This window comes from Taeniopygia guttata, chromosome 11, assembly GCF_048771995.1.
Source record: "Taeniopygia guttata chromosome 11, bTaeGut7.mat, whole genome shotgun sequence".
Taxonomy (NCBI): Eukaryota; Metazoa; Chordata; class Aves; order Passeriformes; family Estrildidae; genus Taeniopygia; species Taeniopygia guttata.
In genome coordinates, this window is record NC_133036.1 from 16,851,322 (window position 1) to 16,870,735 (window position 19,414).

Here is a 19,414-nt window from a genome sequence, read left to right on the forward strand (position 1 = left end):
CCCAGCCCAGCAGCCACACAGCTGGAGGACACTGCTGACAGCCTGAAGAATAACTACAAAGCCAGCTGAGCAAAACCTCAAAGTCTCCTTTCCCAAGGGGCCATCAGCGCTTCTCAACATCCCCTTAAGGCCTGAGGCCCTCACTTCCCACTGATCATCAGCTGTAGACAAGTGCCCCAGTGCCCTCTGCTTTGGAAAAGACACCTCTACATGGTTAGAGCAGAGCAGGAAAGCAGGCAGCAGAACAAAACCTGCAAGACATGCCCTCTGGGCATGGCATGGCCTTCCTGAGTGGTCTGGTCCTCTGCTTTCTCACGGACCTCCCTTTACAGATGGGGCAAGAGAGCTGCAGGTGTCCCGGGGAGGGAGGAAAGGCCTTGCACCAGCACTGCTGTACAGACACAGCTCTGCAGGTCCGGCCCTGGCAGGAGCATGTGAAACCCATCCTTTACACACCATGATCACCAGCCAAGGTGCACTGCTCCCTGCAGAGGCTGGAAGCAGAATTCCATTGTGGAGTCAGGCAAAGCTGCCCTGGCAATCCTCCATTTTGCAGTAACGTTTATCCCCTAAACAGCTGGGAAAGCAGGAAGAGGAAAATTCACCCCACTACTCCTCAGCCCAGGAGGCTGAGCCTGAACTATCACACAACACCTGATGCTTTATCCACAAATACAAACAAGTCCACAGGCTTGGTTTTAACCAGCTCCAGAAGTTGAACCCACCCAGTATACAGAAGATCAACTCTCCTTTCAAAGCTTTTTTCAAGCCTCTCCCAGATGCCCCATCCAGCAGGGAGCACATCCCACTCAGCCCCAAGCCACGTACCCTTCCTGGCTGCTCCTCCTGCCAGAGGAGCAGCTGCAGCTCCAGCCCTGTGGCTTGTCCCCCTGTGTGACCTCCACGAATGAAACAACCTTCCTCTGCAGGTGGTCTCCAGAGATATTCTGCAATGCTACAGAGACCACAGGCTCTGGGGCTGCACAACGCTCACGGATGCATTTGTTTGCAACAGCCCTACTGGTTTGACCCACAGGAGTGGTGGAAGTTGCCTTGGCACGAGCACTTGGAGGACAGATCTCACCGCCTGGTTTCTGCCATTAACACGAGTTTGGCACAAAGCAAATGCAGATGGAATGGGGAGTGCATGGGGAAATCCATGTCCTCCCAGGAGCAAAGAGCCACAGGCTTCTCCTGAGCTCAGAGCTCCAAAAACATGACTTGCACAGCTGAGTATCTTCCACAAAATAAAGAGAGAACTTGCAAACAGATCCAGACTCATTTCTGCTCCAGCCTCTCTGCAAACTCTTTCACAGAGGCGTGCCTGAGATCCTGGCTCCTCTTGCTTGCACTCGGATGGAATATCTTGCTTCCACTCACACAGAACATTACAGAAACATTGCATACAAAAAACAAGTCAAGGGCTGCTAGTAGCCAGCACTCTTCCCTGGAAAACAGCCCCACAGACACTTACCATCTTTTCCTGGAAGCTTGCAGGAATGTCACTCTGATTGGCGAGGCAGACAGTTTTGCAATGATCTTTTAAGACTGGGATAGAGCCAAAGTTAATCTCCGTTGGATAGACATAGACAACGGGTCCCCGGCCAATGCAATTTAAATGGATTTCCTGTTCCGGGAAGAAGGCAGGAAAGCTCAAAAAAACCCATGCAACAAAGGCAGTTTTAAAAACATAGCCAGCACTAAGAGCATTCCTAGCCTGGGGATAATGATGGCCATTTGAAGTTGTCAGTGATGCAGACTGAAACAGAAGGCCTGGAGCAAGTGTGGGGTCTGCAGTGATCCCACCTGAAAGCCACAAGCTCCCGTTATCATCAGGGGACAAAGAACTGCTGTTTGCCATGCTTGCTTCTTCACACCTCCTCCACATTGCTATTTCCTCCACCTCCTGCCTGCTTTATTCACTGCTCCATCTTGGCCCAAACCACCTTCCTAACTTTTGCTGCTGCACAGCCATCCTTGAACACTAAGTTCTTTAAAATTCAAAAAGCTACACTGCTTGGTGAAACCAGCACAAGTCAGAAGCAAAGCAGGCTCTTCAGAGTAGAGATGAGGCAAGTTAGCTGCCTTCAGTTGGTGCTTATGTGTAATCTTCATATATATGAGTAAGGGGTATTAATTAGTAATTGCATCATTCAAGCAGTAGTTTTTCCTTCAAAAAAGAAGTCTGAACTTACTTAAGAGTAGTCTGAAACTCAAAAGGATTCCTCTTGCAAAGCTGGCACAGACGGTGGGACAAGGAACATGGATGGATCCCTTTGCCAAACTACCCGCTCCCACCAGTGGAAACCCGGAGAGTTTATTGAGTCTTGTTGGATTTCCCTGGTCCTAAATACCCCAACTGTTACAGAGGACTTGAATGCACAAAACTCACAACACCAGTAAGATTCACTGGAGGACTTGGAGTATGATTTGACTACAGAAGAAGCCAGCCTCCATGATGTTAAACCTTTAGTGATGTCATTGACAGCTGCCAGAATGACCTTCAGTCAGAAGGAGCAGCATCCAGAAATAATGCACATCCCTTTGGGACATACATGAGTGTACAAAGAGACAGAAACCATGTAGCGTGGCTGGTATCTCCACAATAAGGAACTAAAGCCCTGCATGATGATGGATCTTTTATCCCTCTGGGAGAAGGGAGGCCCAGGGGGCTGCAGCCTGGCTGATGCTGCCCAAGGCTCCCTGGAAGAAGTTGTTGGAGGGAGGAGCTCTGCCTCAGCAGCTGGCTTAGCTTCCAGGTGACAGTGGGGCAGAAGCAGCAGAGGCAGGGCAGAGCCCTTTGGAGAGGAGCAGAATAGCAGCTGGAGGATGCCTGGCCTGGCTTCATTTAGTGTGTGAAAATGGGATATATCCTCACTGAAGAAAAGGCTTATAAAACCACACAAACCCTTCACCTGCAGGATTCTTCAAAGGGACAAGAACAGCCCTGCTCACCAGCGTTCCAGGCAATGCGACACACAGGAACGAGAATAAAAGCAACCTTGTCCTCAGTGGTATTGCTACACACACACAGCCACATCCTGCAGCACTGCTGCCTTTGGTGGGGTGCTCCTGTCACAGACCAGCCTGTTTAGGGATGAAGAGCACCCCTGCCTGGCAGATTGGGCCTGTATTTTGTAGTCACTTTTGCTGTTACGATATGTGCCTCTTTTAGGAGCTCTTTTAGAATGTTCTTTAGAATCTTCAGAGTCCTCTTTTAGGAGGTTTTAGTTCAGAAATTGCTTGCTTTATCACATTTCAAAACTTGCTGGAAAAAACAAGCAAAGTCTGTGCTCCAGATGCAAGTTGTGTGGACATTCCTGTAGTTTTGGCTGGCCTTTGTTGAGGAGATATGATGGGTGGGATCTGAGGGACCTGGCTTTCAGAGAAGCCTCAGTCCAGCTCGGTACAAAACATTCCTTCAGTGTGGTCTGGTACACAGTGCTTGCTTTAGCAGGATTCAGGGATGTCCCTGTGTGATCCTGAACAGCTGTAATGAAGCAGCACTCGTGCTCATCTGATAACACAGCGCAGTGTGAGACCCAGGGGCTGCTCTGGGTTTCAGACTGGGGTTGTTATCCCATTGTTATCCCATCTCCCAGATTTGTAACCATATGCTGGGTCAGGCACTGAGGTTGCCACCTCTGAGGCTTCCACTCTTCCTCTTTTCTAGGCATAAGCTGCTGCTTGTGCCACCAGTCCCTTCTGTCCTTGTCCACAGCAGCCATAGATCACAAGTTCCTGGAAGAATCCCTGTGCAGCTTACACCCCACTGGGATGAGTTGCTCAAGGCACACATCTCCCCTTGCTCTCACCAGTGGGGATCCTCTTCTCCCAAACACGGCGAGCTCGGCAGTGATGTCGCACTCTCCCAGCAAGCGGGCCAGGAGTGTAATTAGGATCTCCTTTGACCTGTGAGCCTCGATAATCCCGCTTGCCATAGACTCGCTGTACCATGCAGCAGCTTCCTGACTTCTCTCCTGGAAGGGACAGAATCAAAAGCAACTTCAGAACTGAGGAAACTTTCATCTCTTTAACCTGTGCCCACAAGAGCAACTCCCACATGCTTGGAAAAATTCTCAGCAGAAAGCAAAAAGGCAAAAAACAAGATGCAAGGTGTAGGATGTGATCTGCTTCCATTGGTTGTCCCGTGCTGCCACCCCTTCACGCCCACACCTTTATAAGTTGAAGCCAGACCCCATTTTCTCTGGCACTTGTCCCTGACTGGTTCCTGGAATAAAACCTCCTTGGACTTCACACAAGTGTCCTCTCCTTTGTCCCTTCCCCTTGGCTCCTCGTAGCACCTCAGTGCGAGCGCTGCCCACGCCGCTGCCCACGCCGCCACCCAGGAGCCTCGGCAGAGACCCGGGGGCGGCCGCTCCGCAGCCCTCACCGCCACACCGGGGGATTGCCCACAGCCCTCACCGCCACACCGGGGGATTGCCCACAGCCCTCACCGCCACACTGGGGGATTGCCCATAGCCCTCACCGCCACACTGGGGGATTGCCCATAGCCCTCACCGCCACACCGGGGGATTGCCCGCAGCCCTCACCGCCACACCGGGGGATTGCCCACAGCCCTCACCGCCACACCGGGGCATTGCCCATAGCCCTCACCGCCACACCGGGGGATTGCCCATAGCCCTCACCGCCACACCGGGGGATTGCCCGCAGCCCTCACCGCCACACCGGGGGATTGCCCACAGCCCTCACCGCCACACCGGGGGATTGCCCATAGCCCTCACCGCCACACCGGGGGATTGCCCATAGCCCTCACCGCCACACCGGGGGATTGCCCGCAGCCCTCACCGCCACACCGGGGGATTGCCCACAGCCCTCACCGCCACACCGGGGGATTGCCCATAGCCCTCACCGCCACACTGGGGGATTGCCCATAGCCCTCACCGCCACACCGGGGGATTGCCCGTAGCCCTCACCGCCACACCGGGGGATTGCCCGTAGCCCTCACCGCCACACCGGGGGATTGCCCATAGCCCTCACCGCCACACCGGGGGATTGCCCGCGGCGCTTCGGCACCCCGTGGCCCCACGGAAGGTGCTACAGAAACCGGCAAGGTCTTACCCAAACCCTTTCATTCCCCTAATAACCCTCTCAGTAACAGCTGAGGGGACGAGATGGATGCAAGGCCAAACCTGAGGGAGAAGACAGTAGCAGCCAGGAAAGTCGCTGTCATTCACAAGGGTCAGCTTCTTCACACAGGGGACCCCTAGAGAGCAGCGGCCGAATGACACCACAGGGTCGAGCACTCGCAGTGGAGGAACGACGCATCTGGGCAAGGAAATGATCCCAAGGGAATTAGAGACTGACAGCATGGAGGTAGCAAACCAATGCAGCAGGGTGCTCACAAGCCAGCACATGTTCACCACTTGCAGGAAGAAGGACAGGCAACCCTTGGGAGGTTTGTTCCATCTCAAGAACCATATCCCAGGGCAATGATTAATTTATTCCTGCTCCCTCCAGAGAAAGGCCTAGGGCCATGCCTGGCTGTGAGCAGGGAGCATCTCACCATGGGCTGCTTTCTTAGCATGCTGCTCATGTCTAGATGGGCAGATCCAGCTCATGAAGCAACACTCCTCCTCTGGAACTGCAGCCAGGCAGCGTGCTTGGATGCACGAGGAAAGACAAGCAGGTGCAGGAAAAGTGTTGGTACCTGGCTGTGAGGGGCAGTGCAAACGCCGCCTCGCTAACATCATCCACCTCCAGCACCAGCTCCAGCTCGTAGTCTCCAACGGTGTTGGAACACAGGGTGACCTGGTACAAGAGAAAAGAAGTGTAGCAAGTATTTGCTCACTCCCAAAATCTCATCACCCATGGCTGCTGTCCTCCAATTCTTCTTCCATGGTAGACAAAGGGAGGATTTTGCTGTAATTCTTCTGCTGGTCCATAAGTAGAGCACAGTCTTTGGGAGTAAAAAAAGCCCTCTGGCAAGATCAGATTTGATATAGGGACTAATTTTTCACCTGACTACAATGACATAAATGCAGAAGAAGTCTGTTGTCTTGAATGGTATGAGTCCAGCTTTACAGCGGGAATACAGCAGTGAATACAACTCATCTGTACAGTGAATACAACTCATCTGCTGCCCAGGAGACGAGAAACGAGACCAGGAAAAAAAAGAAAACTGCTTTCTACAATCATATCTCTCTTTAACGCAACCTTGTTTCCTTCCTCTGCCCACTTGCAATCAAAGAAATCACTCTCAAAAAGCGCAAGAATGGCTTCAGTACTTGACCATATGGTATGTGATCTCAGCTTGTGATTTTGGAAACAAAACAGTGCTCCTTGAGGAACATCCCGAGGAAGCCAGCTAGCAGAGGCCTCTCACCAGTGCAGATCTCTCACTCACACAGGGCTCCAAGTGCTCAAAGCTGGCACCTGAGCTAAAGCCCTCCCACACTCCAGGGAAGCTTCAGCCCCACCCACCGGACTCTTCCCATACCTTGATATCCTGGGCTCCCAGAGCACGGATGCTCCCGCTGCAGGGGCTTATGGAAAATTCCCTTGGCCTTATAGGAACTTGAGCTTCCTTCCTCCAAACCTGGCTACGGGGATTGGGTATCTTCACAGAGACGTCAACGCTGGGCTCTCCCCTGCCATCCCCAGGAATGCAGAGCTTGAAGACCATGGGTATCAGGGAGGTGTTAGACAGGCGACACTTCAAGGTGCGAGGAAAACCTAAGAAAATGACACAAATATCCACTTAGCCATCAATATAGCATGATTCCTGGTGTGAATATCCTGGTGGGAGAAAACTGTGCTTGGATTTTGTTTCTTTGTTATCCGAACTACAGCTCATTGCAGCGGATCTATGGCTTGGCTGGCCAGCTCTGTGTGAAGGAGACATCTCCCACAGCCTGCTTACCAAGAGTCGGTTAAACCCAGATGAGGAGGAAAAACCAACTGCAGGCACAGCCCAGGGCTTCTCCATGCCCATCAACAGTGATCACTGCCAGCTCCGACAGTGACTCCAGCAGGGAGGCAAGAGAGGCACGAAAAGGACAAGTGGCACAAAACAGGCACGAGGGAGGCACAAAAAGGATGGCACAATCTCAAATGCCACCGAGGTGACCACATGCAGACAACATTCAGCAGCACAGTTAAAATAAACAAAGATAAAACAGCTGCTCCCAGCTGAAGAAACCTTAGGAGTTAAATCAGATTAAGCAGGACAAATCTGCTCTTACAGAGCCATATTCCTGCCTGGTGCCTTTCTTTACTGTGCCACTTACTCAAAGGGAGACAAGAGGTGGCCAAACAGTGATGCTGACTTTTAATTCCTTTGGTCCCGTTTGCTCTCATGACAGCAAAAGGGTACCTGAGGCACCAGCAGCCCTGGAAGTAACACCCTGAAGAGGCTGTGGTGGAGGAACACGAGTGATGAATGCTCTCATGTTCAAGTGCTCCATTTCAGCACCACACCAACCTCTGACACTGTGTTGCGAGCCCAGGGCACACTCACCACAGGAGACGTCACCGAAGTGCAGGGCGGGCACATCAAAATGAAAAGTCGGTCCCATCACGGAGCCCCTGCGAGGACAAAGGCAGGGAGGCAATGCCTCTGTTAAAGGGAATCACAAAGGCTTCGGCTGGCCTTAGGGAGGGGCAGGATAATAGCTGCTGGCAGAGCCACCCTGGGTTTCAAATCAACCCAGCACCCTGCGCTCAGCACAGCACCCATGTGGACAGGAGGCAGCCAAAGTGGTCACAGCAGCTGACAGACTATCTGGGACAGGCCTTGGAGCTGAAGTGAGTTTTACTTCTCCTGTCATCAGTTTTCTTCTTTTTTTCCCACCTCTGGCCTCTGCTGAGTGAGGATTTTATCCCTTGCCATGGGATGACACCCCTGTCCTTGGGACAGTTCCTGCTGCACAGTTCCCTGTCTCCCACATCAGCCCTCTCCTGGCTGTGGAAAGGAGCTCCCAGGGCACTCGCTGCACAGGAGCTGAGAGCACGGCTCGTGCCCCACAGCATGGCTGTGAGAGCTGAGGTGAGGCTGCTGCTGATGCCCATCTGGGATGGATTATTAACAGAAGTTTTTAAAAACACTGCTGCTGGTGCAGAATCACCCAGGCTGGCCCATCTCCAAAGCCCTGGGGGCCTTGCTGGCTGTTCAGGGGGACATCCCAGAGCAGCTACTGCCCAAAGCTGATCCATCCCACTGCCTGCCACAGCCTAAGCAGCAGACACCCCTGCAGGGAGGAGTCACTCATCTCCTGGCTACCCACACAGGGCAGCAGGCACGCCCACACTAACCAGATGCCAGAGCCAAGACTAAGACCTCAGGCAACACTTTTTTTCTCTGCTTCCCCACAAAATGAAGTAGATGGAAGGGGATTACCAAGACACAGCTACAGATGTGCCCAGCAAGCTCCCGAAGCCCTCCTCACCTGATAGTCAAGGTCACAGGCTTAGGGGATTTATGCACATGGAAGCAGAATTGTTCCTCAAACTCCCCCAGCATGGTGGGACAGAAGGAGATTCGGATGACCTGGAGCCCGTGTGGTGCCACGATGCCCTCCTGGGGCAGGAAGGTGAAGAAGGAGCCCATGGCTGTGCTTGGAGGGATGAGGCTGAAGGAAGCCTCAATGGGCCCTTTGTTCAACAGGACTGCCTGCAGCAGTAGAAAAGCGAAGTGGAAATACATGAGGAATCTTCCTTTCTTACCGCAGTCTGAGTCACTTCCAAATTAAACCATTAACACCGGTAAAAGGCAGAAGATGCCCTGTGCTGCTGCATGGCAGAGGCCAAAAAATACAATTTTGTATGGCTTTGGGGTTTTCATGCAAAGCAGTGATAACTTCACGTAACCAGAGTCACTCTGGGGTTTTCCCACTGGCACTGACAGTCCACTCTGACCTGCAGCACAGAGGAGCTGCTCAGCATCACCAAGTTCAGTCACAGCTGGCCCTCAGAGCAGCACTGGGCATGGCAGCATTACCAGTGACACCAGCACAGAGCTGCTGCTGCTGCTCCAAGTGTGCCCAGCCCCACCATGGGCAGGGCACATTCAACTTCCATTGCAGCCCAACCTGTTCACTGCATGTGGGAGAAACCAGAAGCAAAGATGTAGAAAGTTCTTTGCTTCCTTCCCAGAAACACTTTGCTCTTTCTAGAGCCAGAGGTACACCATGACTGAAGTGTGGTGAGGGACTGCTCAGCAAAGGAAAGCACTGCCAAGCACTTTGACCAGTGCTGAGGCAGGCAGGTGGATTTGTGACTCCCACAAAGAGGCAGGAGGGACATGACTGAAAACTGTTTGCAATGCACTTGAACTCAAATGCAGCCAGTTTGTTCCAGCTCCTTTTGGACAGCCTGAGCACAAAGGTGATTTGTGGCTGGGACTTGGACATGCAGCTTTTTGACCCAGTGCTGCTTTCATGTGTCAGGCGGTTTTGCAGGAAGCCTCCCAGCTGACCTCCAAGGAAGACTGCCCAAAAGAAGGGATTGGGCTTTCACGAACAACAGACACACCTTTCCGACCCCATCCAAAAGATCGAGATTCCAAGAAACCCCCCCACATTTGACCAGGATCACAACTACCCAAGTTGCCAGGAGCTACCAGGAGCCCACTGGTACCTGATACCCCAGGAGCCACCAGGATCCACCTCAAGGCTGCTGCTCACCTTGTATCTGTGGGTTACTCTGATAGAAACCTCCCCAATGTTCAGTTCCTCAAAGTAGGAGTGGAGCTGGGGCCCGAGGCCTTCCCCTGTGAGGAACAGGGGCAGCCTGTTCTCACGGCCTGGGGAGAGAATTCTATTTCAGTACAGTAATTCATTCTGCTATCCTGCATTTTCCAGGCTGCCTCAGTGCTAGTCCCTGACTCTGAGCTTCATGGGACCAGCTCCTGATGTCCCAGGAGAAGATCCAGACCCTTCTCTTCCCTCAGGAAATATGGTACATCCATAGAGACCATCCATTCTTCTACCCCTATGTTGAGAGTGGAACTTTAGGAAATGCCAGAAATTTTCTGCTTCCTCCTTCTGGGTGCACCTCAGAGAGTGTTGTTCCCAAGGGAGGAGGAGCACACTAAATACAGGCAGCATTCAGAACAGCTGAGAGGGAAAAAATCAAAATAGAGGAGATGCCCTGGAAGCTGCAGGGACAGTGGGCATGTGCCAGCACTGCCCTGCTGCCCACGGACCCTTGGCAGCAATGACACAGGAGCCCAGTGATCTGGGGGAGTATTTGCACCTCGCCTTCACTGCACTGAGAGAGGCAGCGGAAGGAGCCGTACCTGAGATGTCGCAGTAAACCGCTTGCTCATAGACCCGGGCTTCCTGGGGCTTGAAGAACACGCTGATCTCAGCCCAAAAATTCGGCCTGATCTCGCCCTCCTAAAGCAGAAGGAGACAGCAAAACATTTCTCTCCAGACCTCACATTTCTTGGTTTCAACCACAGTCCTGTAAGCCATTCTTTAGAGTATCAGGGACAGGCAAGGAGTGAGTAACTCTCATCAATAACACTGAGAACAGAGTTTGGAAGCTTTAGTCAGGCTCCTGCTGCCTGCCAGGAGCCCACAGGGCAGAAACGCTTTTTGCAACCAGCTCTCTGACCTCCCCAGAATGCAGATTACTTCTCTCTTGGCACACAAAGCCAGCTGAGGCAGGGATCAGTCAAGTGATCTTATTCAGGGACGAGGAGGAAGAGGAGGAAGAGGAGGAAGAGAAGCAGGAAGGGAGATTCTCAGCCATCCCCTACCTTCGGCTCAAGGGAGAAAATGCCATCAGAGAGCACCATGGGATCTTCTCTGACCTTTGCCATCTCATTCTGGAGGCTGTGGGTGAGAAGAGCAAAGCGTTCTCGGTGAGTACTGTCCACTACCCACTCCTTCAGAAAATCATACAACTTCTCCTTTTGCTGCTGATACATCCTGTGATACTGCCTACAGCCACAGGAAAGACAAACCCAGCAAGTTGTTTAACAAGCCATGGCTTTGCAGAGAGAAGTGGAAGTGCCGCGAGCAGCTCCTCAGCAAAGGGCTGACCCTGAGCCATGGGGTCCCAAATGGATCAGAGGGTCACTTGTTGTTCAGTCCACACTTGCAGGCTCAGGAGAGGTTTCCAAAGGCAGCAGCCCTCAAGAGAACCTCCTGGCTCAAAGCCTCCATCACAGCTGAGGGAGAATCCACCAGCCACCTCAGGCAGCTTCTCCTGACACACAACTGCTTGGGGGAGGCAGGTGGAGATAGGATGCTTTACTTACCCTAAGCCATTCAAAAGCACCCTGCATCCTCCTGAAATCTCCTGAAGCTGTATGCTACTTTTACCCTTGGGCAAGGGATGTCACTGAAATGGATCTTTCAAACCTACCTCAGCTCCAGCTGATCCTCCTCTTGCCCACTGTCAACAGCCTTCCACTGGAAGCAGGCTGTGATGTCACTCATGTTGTGGATGCGCACAGCTGTGCGGTTTGACAGGCTGACGTACGTCTTCTCAAAGCTCACAGTATACTTGTCCAGCCTGATGTGGGCATCCGCAGCTCTTCCATGAAGGCTTGTGTGGGTGTCTTCACCTGGAACAAAGCAAAGGGGAGTCTTTGCTCAGCTCGCTGGTTGATGGAAGCACAAGAACACAGCGAACCACACGTAATAGAAAAAAACTGTCACAGCTTTTAGCTGAATGAGCAGTTCCATGGATCAGTACATTTATCACAAGCTGAGAGCTGCATCTGCACAGCAGGAGGAAGTCCTGAACAACCTGCCAGCATTTCAGCCTCTAGAACAGACCCCTACCAAAGGCTCTCTCGTTTCCAGAGCTTTCAAACCTTCATTATTCTCAACCAACTCCTGGGATTCATCTGGCTCAGACTTCAAGCTCACCATTCCTGTTGCAGATGAGTAGCTGAGTGTTTCCCAGGCCAGATGCAAATTACAAGTATCAGACATGCTCTCTAGAAATGGCATTACTATGGAGCTCTACAAAGATCAAGATGACAAACTACATGACTACAAACTAGATGGCTACAAAAGGAACACCATGAAAACTATCATCATCTCCCTCTTTAAACCCATGGCCACAGCAGCCTTTCTGCTTAGAAAGGGCTCTGCTCTGAGGGATGCAGAGAGTGCCCTCGGCAGTGCCCAGCTCTCACCTGTGTCGTAGTGCACCACAAGGGATGTGGAAAAGTCACCGGTCTTCAGTGGCTGAAATCCCACTGTCACCTGCGTGGCGTCACCGATGCCCAGAGCTCCCATGGCCGGAAGGACAGAGAAAGGGCTGCAACACAGAGACAGCAGGACTCTTGGGGACATTTGGGGATGTTATCCCTTCTGCAGTCCACTTCACTTCTGTTCACTTGTGCAAGCAAAGAGCAAACCAGCCACAGTCAGCAGAAGACAGAACAGACGGGGTCAGAAACAGCCACTGACTCCAGTGTGAGGAGATCCAGCCCTCACAAGATCCTTTGGGATGAAATGACCTCATCTCCCCCATACTCTGCATCCAGCTCTCTGCAATGAGGTTCAAGGGTCATTTGCATCTTGCTTACTTTCATCAAGCATCAGCTCCCCTTACTGACAGAGCTGGGCAAAAGTTATGGCCATGAGGATACCAAGGACCAAGCTGACAATTTTGTGACCAAGGCTCTCAAAGCACCATTCAGCTGCACTTTTGGTAAATGCTGTGTGCAAGGAGGCGGCAATCTACTTCAAGTCCCATGGTACAGTTATCTGCTCTAGCCAGACGTTCTTTTGTCCACTGCTGCCTTAACTGCCATGATTAAATTATTTGATTTGGGGAGAATTGATCTCATTAAAAGCTGCCTCCCACCCCAAGGAAGACTGAAAAGTTATGGCTAATTGAATTGCCTCATCTGTTCACTTACACCTATTGCAGGAAGAAACCCAAATATCATCTCATATTAACATATATGACTTTCAAGTGATGGTGTTACAGCTGACGTCAAACAGCATTGACTATTCTAATAAATCCAGTCTGTTAGATTAAAGCAGCTCCATCTCTGTGCTGAAAAATACAGTCAGCAGATCACAAGCTCCATCTTTCCCTCTGTCCCTGCACCCAGGCTCTATTTAATCTGCTTCAATATTTCATTCCTCAAGTTCAGAAACTCTTTAAATCCCTATCAAGCAGGATCCAACATGATCTGTAGCACTCAATAGAACAGCTGGCAAGCACATTGTAAAAGGATACCAGACTTTATTGGGTATTTCTCTTGGTGGTGACAAAACAAGAGCTGGAAATCCCAGAGAAAAACTGTGCACAGATTTACAAGTTCCTGCCTACATATTTGCAGAGTCAAAAGCAGCAGCCTGTTTGAACAGCATCCCAGCAGCCTGCTTCAATAGCTTTGGCAGGCTTTGGTGGAAGCTCCTCTCAGACCCTCACGTTTCACAGCAGAAAAGTCAATTTACCTTTTGACCTCTGTTTTGCCAGGGGAAAAAAAAAATCAAAGCTACTCAGCTGCCTCAGCTTAGACAGCAGGTCTGTGCTGCATTCCTGACCTCAGCTCCTACAGCAAGACCTCCGGGATCACAGAACCCTCAATTCACCACCAGCCAACTGAACTGGTTTCCTTGCAGATACGGTGTCAAAAATGCATCACCTTCTCCAGTTCAGCCAACAGGAGAAACACTGATTGTCTTCTGAGACTGACAGGAATAGCACAGGCTGTCTGCAGCACAGCTGACATGAGGCATCTCATGAGAGGACCACCGGAAAGCCACGTGCCTGTGGCCGCCCAGAGAATGGGTCTATTTGGCTGACAGTGGTGAGTAAGCATTTCAGAAGCTGCTTCTGCTCAGGAGGGTGCAAGCCAGATACTAACATGTTCCAGCACCCTCCAGGAAATCTGGGACAGAGAAAGATCAAAGGCTGCATCCTGTTGAAAACATGAGAAGCAACAGCAAACCCCACACGTCCTGCCCATTTCCAGCCATGCTGCAGGGCAGCAGCTGCCATGCTCTCCTTCCTTTTGCTGCTCTTTCCCAACTCTGTTATCACTCAAGGGTGAGATCCTTTGCCCAAGGATAGATGAGCTGCCTCACCTCTGGGTGCTCAGCTGGTAATGAGCTGCCCGGTTACCCACATTGCGAACCAGCAGGGTTTTCTCGCTGCTGTACTTGACCGGACACTTGGAGAAGTCCAGCTCATCAGCGAAGTCCAGGATGGCTCGGGCACCAATGGCCCGAATTGGCACAATGAACCCTTCCCTTTCAGTGGTGCAGAGGAGCTGGTGGAAGTAATCCTGCAGGAAAAGAAACGGTCTCAGCACAGGGCATTTATCCCCATGTTCAGCATGGACAAAGAGTATCCCCCAGTTCTAGATCCTGTGCAACTCCATGGAAACCAGCACAGGTCCTCAAAACCCAGGCCAGATGCCCTGAATCCAGCCTTGCAGGTTCATTTCCACTGAAGACATCAATCTTTTGGCACCTCCAGACTCACCTTGTTCTGTTCAGGGCTGAAGAGGATGCGGACAGTGACAGAGAGGCCTGGTGGCACCTTGCGGTACACGTCATTGGGGCCCACCAGCTGGAAATAAGGTGAGCTCTCCAAGGTGACCTTCATCACGCGAGGAACCTGAAGGAGAGACATGGAACGATGCTTTTGCCACTTGCAGAGACAGGTGGGTATGCCCTGGTGCCATCCTTAACCACCCTTCTCCGCTCTCCTCTTCCAGCACAGCGTTAAACCTCCATGTCCCTGAACTTACCTTGTCCCTGTTCCTCAGAACCACAGGCACTTCACAGACCTCACCAGGAGTGTAGTTCTGAAACACCACCTCTGGTGGGCAAGGTTGAAATGAGCTCTGCTCTGGGACAGGTGCCGAGAGCTGCAAGGAGAGGCAAGAGAGAGCAGGGAGAGGTTCAGCTGCTGGGCGGAAGATTCTGCTCTGATCCCCAGTCAAGTACAGACTCTGGGTGAGTACATCTGCCCCACCCACACCGGACAAACAGCGGCGCTTCCACCTCTGCCCTGGGCTGATCAAAAGTTCCTGGAGCACACTGAGCAGGCTCATGCCAAGCTGCTCTTTTGGCATCCTCCTCAATGATCACATCAAACAGCAAGGGCAAGGAAAGGCTACCTTGTGATGGGAGGTCTCAGGCTTGTCTTGAGGCTGGACAATTAGAGGCAGACTCAGCTTCTTAGCTCTGGCCAGCAGCTGCTTGGTGCTGAGAGACATCTCCTTCTGGAAGGCAGAGGGAGTCAGCTGAAAGGCAAAAAAACAGCAAGAGTCTCAGAAATTCCTTTGTTTATAGAGGCTTTTCTTGCACTTACAACCGATGCATAATTTGTGATCACGATGAACTAGGACAGTTCTGGAAGCCCTGGAAGTTACCTGCTGAAATACTTAGCACCAATAAATTAATAATACAGAGGGCAATACACATACTCCAACCACATGGCTGTGTCCCATTGGTCTCTGCATGATTTGATGTGACAGGTTTGGGGACTTCTGCTCTTTGGGCATTTGTTTCCTCACTGGAGTGAGGCAGTGACCTTTTCAGAGAGTGGGGATGAGCTCTCAGAACTCCCCTAACTCCATCCCTGCACAACACTCAAAGCTCACTGCAAGGAGGTAGCACTGCTGGGTGAGTCCAAGAGACACAAGAAAGCAAAGTTGTACCAAGAGTGAGGTGCACATGAATATGTCCAAGTTTTTGTCCTCTCTGCTCATTAGCATTTATTTTCTCTCTCTGGGCTCAGAGGCCTCTCCACAGAAGAAAACAGAGGGATCTCCTTGACAGAGCCTCAGCAGTGGGGCATCTTAACTCCAGTGAGCTCAGACGCCAAGGAACCTCTGTGGCCTGACTCCAGTGCTGCCTGCAGGGCTGGATCTGCACCCACACAGGAGATGAGAGAGAACAGCTGGCTTGGAAGCTCTCCCAGCTGGGACCAGCCGTGTCTCTCAAGGCTTTGGGCAGAGTTTGAGCTTCTCCCCCCCCCCACATTCCCAGGTACCCAAGGGCAGGTTGGTCAGAGCAGCACAGATGAGTGTCCAGCCTGACAGAAGGAATTGCTGTGGCAAAGGGAAAGAAGCACTTGCTCAGGGCTGCAGCTGAACATTGGTTTCACTTGGCTCCAGTGGCACAGCCAGGCAGGATGCTGGACTGTCCCTCAAACATCACACAGCCTTCCCTACTGCACCAGGACAGCCCCCACCAAGAGCCAGGAGCAGGGCACAAAGAGGTGGGGAGGGGGTCTGCAGCTTCACAGCGCTGCTGACAACAGGGGCAGGGAGAGGAGGGACACGAGGGGCGTTTCCAGCCTTAACACAGCCCCAGTGGCTACTCACAGTGTCAGGCTTCAGTCTTTCCCTGAGCAGAAAACGAGGTGCCGGTGTCTTTTCTGGGAATCCAGAAGCCATTTTGGAAGGAAGAATATCCCAGATGAGCAACAATGCCTCAACAAAACTGGAAGAAGCAACAATGAAACTCTGAGAATCCAGAACCTAATTCATGGCAGATTCAAGGGATATAGTGACGCTAAAAATATTGATATTATTTGAAAGTAGCTAAGTGCTTGTTTGGCACAAGTAGCTAGTATTGTTAGGCCTCTAGCTGGACTTTATTGAACTATATGGCTATGCTGTACAATTCAAAGATGGATCATACTGAAACCTGGAGATAAAAAGCTGAATATTAATAACAGTTAGTACAGACAAAGATGTCGCTTCAATATTACTTAAAAATAGCTTGAGTGGACCTCCTCTTCCTTAGGCTAAACAAGCCCTGCTCTCTCAGCTGCTCCTCACAGGACTTGTGAGAGACTGGAATGTTATGGCTAATGGCTTAAATACTGTGATAAAGGATTTTTTGCCCAGTGTGACAAAACTGAATAAAGAAGCTGAGACCACCCAAGCCCACCCTGCCCTGAAAATGCCTCCTGACTGGAACTTGGGACTGTGAGTTAAGCTACCTAAGGGAACTTAAGACAAGATAAAGGTGACACAACTCTCCTATTAGCTCAGGTCTGGGGAGAAGTGAACAAGGCAGAGGGAGAAAACTATATCCACAACAAAACCAAACCCAGCAGCTGTCCTGAAAATCAGCTCTGTCTGCCTTCAGGCTGGGGAAGTCATAGCCACAGACTCAACTGCTGAGGCCAGGTTTGCACACAGACCTCCCATCAACAGAGGGGAAGGAGGAAATTTTGGGTGTGCGGCATCACCTCTGGTAAGGGACAGTGGACACCCATCCTCCCTCACACAAAGTGGCTCAGCTCTAAAACCCCCCAGCCCCAGAAGGCCACATCCAGGGCACATTCCCACGAGGGGCAGCTCAGGGGTGTCATAACCCATCAAAGACCTCCAAAGTGCCCCCAGACCCGTCCCTGAGGCCTTGCACCAGATGACTGCATGGCACGCCACGTAACACAACAGACCTGAAAATCCACAACCCAATTTGTGGCAGACCCAAAGGATATACTGGTGCTCAGGATTTGGTATTACTGAAAAGTAGCACGAGACAGAGTCCAACTTGCCCGACCCAGGGAGGTACCTGGGCAGTCCCACCTTGCCCAAATCTGCATTAATCCCTTGGTGTCTTATGTTTTGTGAGACCTCACCACAAAGAAGACCACAAGAGGATTTAATGGGATGGGATAAGATCCATGGAATGGTGATAATTTTCTACTAAATCTGTCTCTGTCACTCTCTTCTCCCTTTCCCAGGCCCTCCCTTCCCCTCTCCTTTTTCTATTTCTTTCTCTCTCTCTCTCTCTCTCTCTCTTCCTCACATTTATTGTTACATAACATCCAAACTATCGACTTTGACGTATGGCCTCATTTTGCACCTTAATTCAGGGGCATCTCCCTAATCATTTGAAGAACCAGATCATAACACCCACCAAAACTTGAGCAGAACTCATTCACCATTAAGCAGCTGAAGTAAATACTATAGGGGAAAATGGATAGACTAGTATATTAAGGAAATGTTCCATTTCTTCAGTGAGGAAAAAGCACCATCAGTAGACCATATCTTGTTCATCCCCTCAGCTGTACATGCCATCGAACTGAAGACTGGCATTCTCCCATCCTGTATTTCCCTGTGGCATTCTCTTTTAGAGCACAGATGTGACAAAACCAGAAAGTACAGCTTGAGGCAATCTTTACCTTCAACTGGAATTGAGGAGTCCTTCGCAGAGACCAATGTTCTGCGAATTCACGGGACTCGCTGGCACGGAGCAATTCTCGGCGAACAATTCGCTCGGAGAATCGCCGAGTGCAGCCGCCTGAAGGCGCCGGGGCTGTGAACGAGCAGCCAGGGGCGAGTTCTGGGCAGCTGAGGCCGCAGCGCCGTCACAGACGCTGCGGGCCCGTCCCGGTTACCCGGCAACCGCGGAACCCACTGCGGGGCCGGGCCGGGCCGGGGCCGATCTTGGGGCCGGGGCCGAGCTGGGCCGGGCCGGGGCCGGGGCGGTGGCGCCGGGCGGGCCTCGGTCCCGCCTCGCTGCCCCCTCGAGCCGCCCTCGATCTGCCCCAGGCCCCGCTCGCTCCCCGCCTGTTCCAGCCCTGGTGCCCCCGCGGTCCCCGGGCACAGCGGGAGCGATTCTCTCCCGGGCCCGGAACGGGACGGCCCCGGCGGCAGCGCTCGATATCGCCGGAGCCTCGGCCCCAGCTCCGGCTGCTCCTCCACAGCGGGAACAGCCGGGGGCTCACAGCTCGTGTTCAGCGCACTGCGCCAGGGGCGCTCAGCCAGCCGCAGGTCCTGGGCGCTGGCGCTCGGCTTCTCGTTCTTCCCAGGGACACACGGGGAGCAAAGGCATTCCCTGCTGTCATGGGTCCTCACCTCATCTGCAGCCAGGAATTAGTGCTCCAGAAGACTGACATTATTACATCCTGCCTTTTTCTTTGGCATTCTCTTTCACAATACAGATGTGCTAAAAGAAAAAAAAAAATACAGTATACAGTATTTATCAACCTCTATCTTCAAATGAAATGCAAGACTGATTTTCAGCTGTATTCCCAGCACTGTAATAAAAACACACTAGAACCATAATTGTTGCAAGTTTCCTGCTTACAGTAAACTTGAGATTTTAATATTCTTTCCACACTTGTAATCTATATTATGCTTTAGGTTTTAGCTTTTACGTTTTTCAGATACTGTGCTGCTTTAGTGTGTAGTTCTGAGCTTCATATGAGGGGATGGTGAGCTCTTCACAGAGCAGGCAGACAAAACAATTCCTTCTCTAGCTGGGGACCAAGGACAAATGATCCAAATCTCAGGCCCAAGAGCACAAACAATGGTGGGCTGAAGAGAGAAAAACAAGAAGGGTGGGACTTCATAAGCTGAAGCTGGAATTGGACAATTCACTCCAATGTGCAGATGGGCCAGAACTGATCAAAGTGAGAGACCTTGTGACCGGTCGTCCATTCTGGGACCGTTCTGGGTCCATCTTGGGTGTAGGCCTGGCTGGGCTCTTGTGGGGCC

At 51.7% G+C, this 19,414-nt stretch overlaps 1 protein-coding gene across 1 annotated transcript in view; it reads right to left on the reverse strand.

Annotated features, from left to right (window-relative positions):
- LOC100230051 (hydrocephalus-inducing protein homolog) overlaps positions 1-18,580 on the reverse strand; it is a 37,452-nt gene extending 18,872 nt beyond the window's left edge. The window contains exons 1-18 of the mRNA XM_030282339.4: positions 18,097-18,580; positions 16,280-16,397; positions 15,068-15,193; positions 14,696-14,815; positions 14,428-14,562; positions 14,028-14,227; positions 12,116-12,240; positions 11,335-11,536; positions 10,724-10,799; positions 10,259-10,358; positions 9,645-9,763; positions 8,409-8,632; positions 7,481-7,548; positions 6,461-6,696; positions 5,672-5,772; positions 5,154-5,289; positions 3,816-3,980; positions 1,475-1,627 (exon numbers count right to left, since the gene is read on the reverse strand). Of these exons, the coding sequence (XP_030138199.4) occupies positions 1,475-1,627; positions 3,816-3,980; positions 5,154-5,289; positions 5,672-5,772; positions 6,461-6,696; positions 7,481-7,548; positions 8,409-8,632; positions 9,645-9,763; positions 10,259-10,358; positions 10,724-10,799; positions 11,335-11,536; positions 12,116-12,240; positions 14,028-14,227; positions 14,428-14,562; positions 14,696-14,815; positions 15,068-15,193; positions 16,280-16,351 (2,358 nt within the window). The 5' untranslated portion in view covers positions 16,352-16,397; positions 18,097-18,580. The remainder of the gene's footprint in view (positions 1-1,474; positions 1,628-3,815; positions 3,981-5,153; positions 5,290-5,671; positions 5,773-6,460; positions 6,697-7,480; positions 7,549-8,408; positions 8,633-9,644; positions 9,764-10,258; positions 10,359-10,723; positions 10,800-11,334; positions 11,537-12,115; positions 12,241-14,027; positions 14,228-14,427; positions 14,563-14,695; positions 14,816-15,067; positions 15,194-16,279; positions 16,398-18,096) is intronic.
- Between the last annotated feature and the right edge of the window lie 834 nt (positions 18,581-19,414).